This window comes from Perognathus longimembris, chromosome 7 (genome assembly GCF_023159225.1).
Source record: "Perognathus longimembris pacificus isolate PPM17 chromosome 7, ASM2315922v1, whole genome shotgun sequence".
Lineage (NCBI taxonomy): Eukaryota > Metazoa > Chordata > Mammalia > Rodentia > Heteromyidae > Perognathus > Perognathus longimembris.
The window spans coordinates 8292254-8295594 of NC_063167.1; the positions used below are offsets into that span (position 1 = coordinate 8292254).

General features: G+C 55.3%; 1 protein-coding gene across 1 annotated transcript; it reads right to left on the reverse strand.

Annotated features, from left to right (window-relative positions):
• Positions 1-350: 350 nt before the first annotated feature.
• LOC125355635 (PRAME family member 12-like) lies at positions 351-2873 on the reverse strand. The gene is made up of 3 exons (XM_048352089.1): positions 2587-2873; positions 1396-1986; positions 351-924 (listed from the first exon to the last, which is right to left on the reverse strand). Exons 1-3 carry the CDS (start codon positions 2871-2873, stop codon positions 351-353), a joined length of 1452 nt encoding a protein of 483 aa, XP_048208046.1.
• Between the last annotated feature and the right edge of the window lie 468 nt (positions 2874-3341).

The window sequence follows — 3341 nt, forward strand, 5'->3', positions numbered from 1 at the left end:
GCTCACGGGAGACCTGTGAATTTACCCTGTGAGAAGGCAAGCAGATCATGGTGGGAACGAGCTGGTTTTCTGAGATGCTCTTTATTTCTATTTCTTTACATCTACACAGAAGTAAAACATCAAAACATGAAATCTTAACCTAGAAACTCAAAATTCCAATTCTGAATCCCTTCAGAACATGGATCTCTGAAGGTTCTCATCTCCTCAGGCCAACACCTCCCATCCAAGGCTGCCCCCACTTCTGGCCCTGTCCTTACCCTCCCATGACTGCACAGGTTCTGGAACGATCTGGGATGCACCTATGTTCGTTTCCAATGACCAAGAAGCAGAGCTTTAATGCCTGTGCCCAACTAGAGAAAGTAACAGCCAGGGCACAGGTGAGCCCCCTCATCAATCAGTACCTGGTTGCCAGGGAGAGGACAGGGAATGGTACTGAACCACACTGTTCTAGAATGTCTTAACGGCTCCGCCGTCGTCATCAGCTCATCACGAAGCTGGTTGAGTCTCCACTGGTGCAGGGAGCCCTGGGGGCCGTAGGCCTCCAGCGGAGTGGAATACATCTCCAGGCTTAAGTGGCTCAGGCGCACGGTGTGCACCAGCAGGGACTCCAGGGCGGCCATGGACATGGGGTTCCTCAGGTAGTTGAAGGTGGTGAGGCTGGAGCAGCGGCTCAGGGCAGGCAGGATGGCAGTGAGCTGGGCGTCGTGGATCCCGCAGTCCTCCAGGTCCAGGGTCTTCACGGTGGCGGCCACGCTCTCCAGCAGAACTCGGAGAGGCTCGGGGCTGAAGCCAGTCATCCTCACACCGCTCAGATTCAGGCCACTCAGCTGCCGGACGCTCGGGCTCTGGGACAGACATGTCAGGTCTGATTCTGAAAGCCGAGAGTCAGTTATTGAGAGGGACTCCAAGGGGGTCCTCAGGCACCTGAGGAGAGAGCAGATGCTTAGAGTGAGAAGCCACGGAGAGGGCTGGGGAGGGGACGGCCTCAAAGGAGGGGCCTGTTTGGAACGGGACCCGGGCTATTGTGTCCACAGCCAGGACGCTGGGTGAAGAGTCTGACTGGAGTCACAGCCCCCCTCTCTGGATCTGACCCCCACAGCTGGCTTCCTGGCATGGCGGTCTTTTCCAGGCCATGCACTGTGGCCAAGCCTTCTGTCTTACAGGCACCCCAGCTTAGACCTCTGTACATACTTACATGCACCCTGCTTACACCTCTGCCTTCACATGAGTAGTAAGGGGAGACCTGGCTACAGGACTGATCTAGACATCACTCATGTTCTGGTGTCCTGATCTCTGAGGCATCCCTGGGGGCTGGCACACAGTAGGTGCTCACTAAACTTCCTGGGACGGCAAAGGCTCCCTCAGGTCTGCAGGGAAGCCCCATGTCCTCCTTACCCGAGCACCTGGTGCAGGCGGCCTTCCAGGAAGCAGACAGAGTCGATGGACAGCTGCTGGAGGCAGGCCAGCTGGGCAAACTGAGAGGTGAACCGTAGGACCAGCTGCTCCTGCTCCTCTGGGGCAATGGAGGAAGCCTGGTGGACGTGGGAGAGGAGGAGGCTGCGAAGATTCCCCATCCTGCCCAGGTAAGTAGCAAAAGTGACCAGGCTGGGTAGGGTCCAGTTGCAGTTCACTTCCACTTCCTCAACACAGCCCAGCTGCAACTTTTCCAGGATCTTCTTGGCACTGTGCACATGTGGCGTGATGATCTTGAACTTCTTACAGCTCAACAGCACTAAAGCCTTTCTCTTCTCCACCCACAGGAGGAGATAGGACAAGAATGGGTCCAGAGTTCTCTGGCTGATGCTCAGGTCCATTAACACCTCCAAGAGCGGCTTTGCACCCATATCCCCTCCACTCTCCTCTGCTAAACTCTTCGGCCTCCTCATCTGGGCCTCTGTAGGGCTGTCATCAGCATCGCCTCCAGCCCAAAGCTTCCAGAAATTGTGGTGAAGGTTCCTCAAATCCAGCACCTGCAATTTCCACCGTCTGCAAGGAAACAGAGGCCCAGATGTGCAGAAAGGCTCAGCCTTCCACTTGAAACTCCCCTCTTCTTCCCCCTCCCTCCTTTTCCCTCCCTTCCTCTCTCCTCCCTTACACACACACACACACACACACACACACACACACACACACACACACCTGCCCCCCCCTTTTTTTCTGCCAGCACTGGGGCTTGAACTCAGGGACTGAGCACTGACCCTGAGCCTCTTTGTGCTCAAGGCTAGTAATCTACCACTTGAGCCACAGCACCACTTCCAGCTTTTTCTGAGTAGTTTATTGTAGATATGAGAGTCTCACAGACTTACTTGCCCAGGCTGGCTTCAAACCATGACCCTCAGATCTCAGCCTTCATGTAGCTAGGACTGCAGGTGTGAGCTGTCTGCTCTCCCTGAGTCCATTCTAAGGAGTTCCACCACCCGGAACAAGTTCTTGGATGTGCTCAGCCACCGCCCAAGCCTCTCTGGTCCTCCTGGCTGGTGCCAGAAGAAATGGCTGGACTACTAATTTGACCTACTCTCCCAGACCCCAGCTGTCTCCACCCTGGACTTCCAGGTCTTTTCCTAAGTCTCTCTTGATAAACCTCACCTTGGGCGATCTGTCAGGGCAAGCAGCATGTCCAGTCCATCCAAAGCAACCTGCAAGGCCTCCAAGTCTGAGGCCTCCATCAGCGCCCCCAGGGGGAGGCAGGGGAAGGGCCAGGCCTGCACCAGGGCCTTCAGCACCGCTGTGCATCTCCTGGCAAAGGCCTCCTTGAACAGTAGCGGGAAGAGCTCCCCGGGCAGGTCCGCCAGAGCCGAGACGGCCAGAGCCTGGTTCCTCAGCAGGCTCTGAGCTGCCAGCTGCACCAGTGTGGGTAAGTCCTGATCTTCCATACTGATGGACCTGCAAGGAAAGGTTTCTGGGACAGTATCTAGGAAGAAGCCTTCTTGTCCCCTGCACATGAACAACCCTAACTTTCCCCTCCCAAGTGAGGAAGCAGCTGAGGCCCACACTCACTGTCTTCTCACTGGAGGAAGAGTCTCCGTTTTACCCATCCACCTCCAAAGCACTGTGTTACTGAGCCCTGGACCCACTGCACCTGCTGAGGTTAAACTCCTGGGAAAAACTTCGCCATCCTTAGCTGGACAGCAGCGGCTCCTATCTATAATTTTAGCGTGTCAGGAAGCTGAGATCTGAGGATCTAAACGCCTGTGAGGCACTTCTCTCAAACTGAGCAGCAAAAAACCCTGAAAGTGGAACTGTGGTACAAGTGGTAGAGCACTAGCCTTGAGTGATAAAGCAAAAAGAAAGCATCAGGCCCTGAGTTCAAGCCCCAGTACAAACACACACACACACACACA

What these genes read in the sequence shown, in the direction of transcription:
- LOC125355635 (XM_048352089.1), bottom strand. Translation starts at nt 2,873, where the DNA reads ATGGAAGATCAGGACTTACCCACACTGGTGCAGCTGGCAGCTCAGAGC. An exon ending in GCCCTGACAGATCGCCCAAG is followed by an intron (nt 1,987 to 2,586) that starts GTGAGGTTTATC and finishes GTTTCCTTGCAG; the next exon opens with ACGGTGGAAATTGCAGGTGC. An exon ending in CGCCTGCACCAGGTGCTCGG is followed by an intron (nt 925 to 1,395) that starts GTAAGGAGGACA and finishes CTCTCTCCTCAG; the next exon opens with GTGCCTGAGGACCCCCTTGG.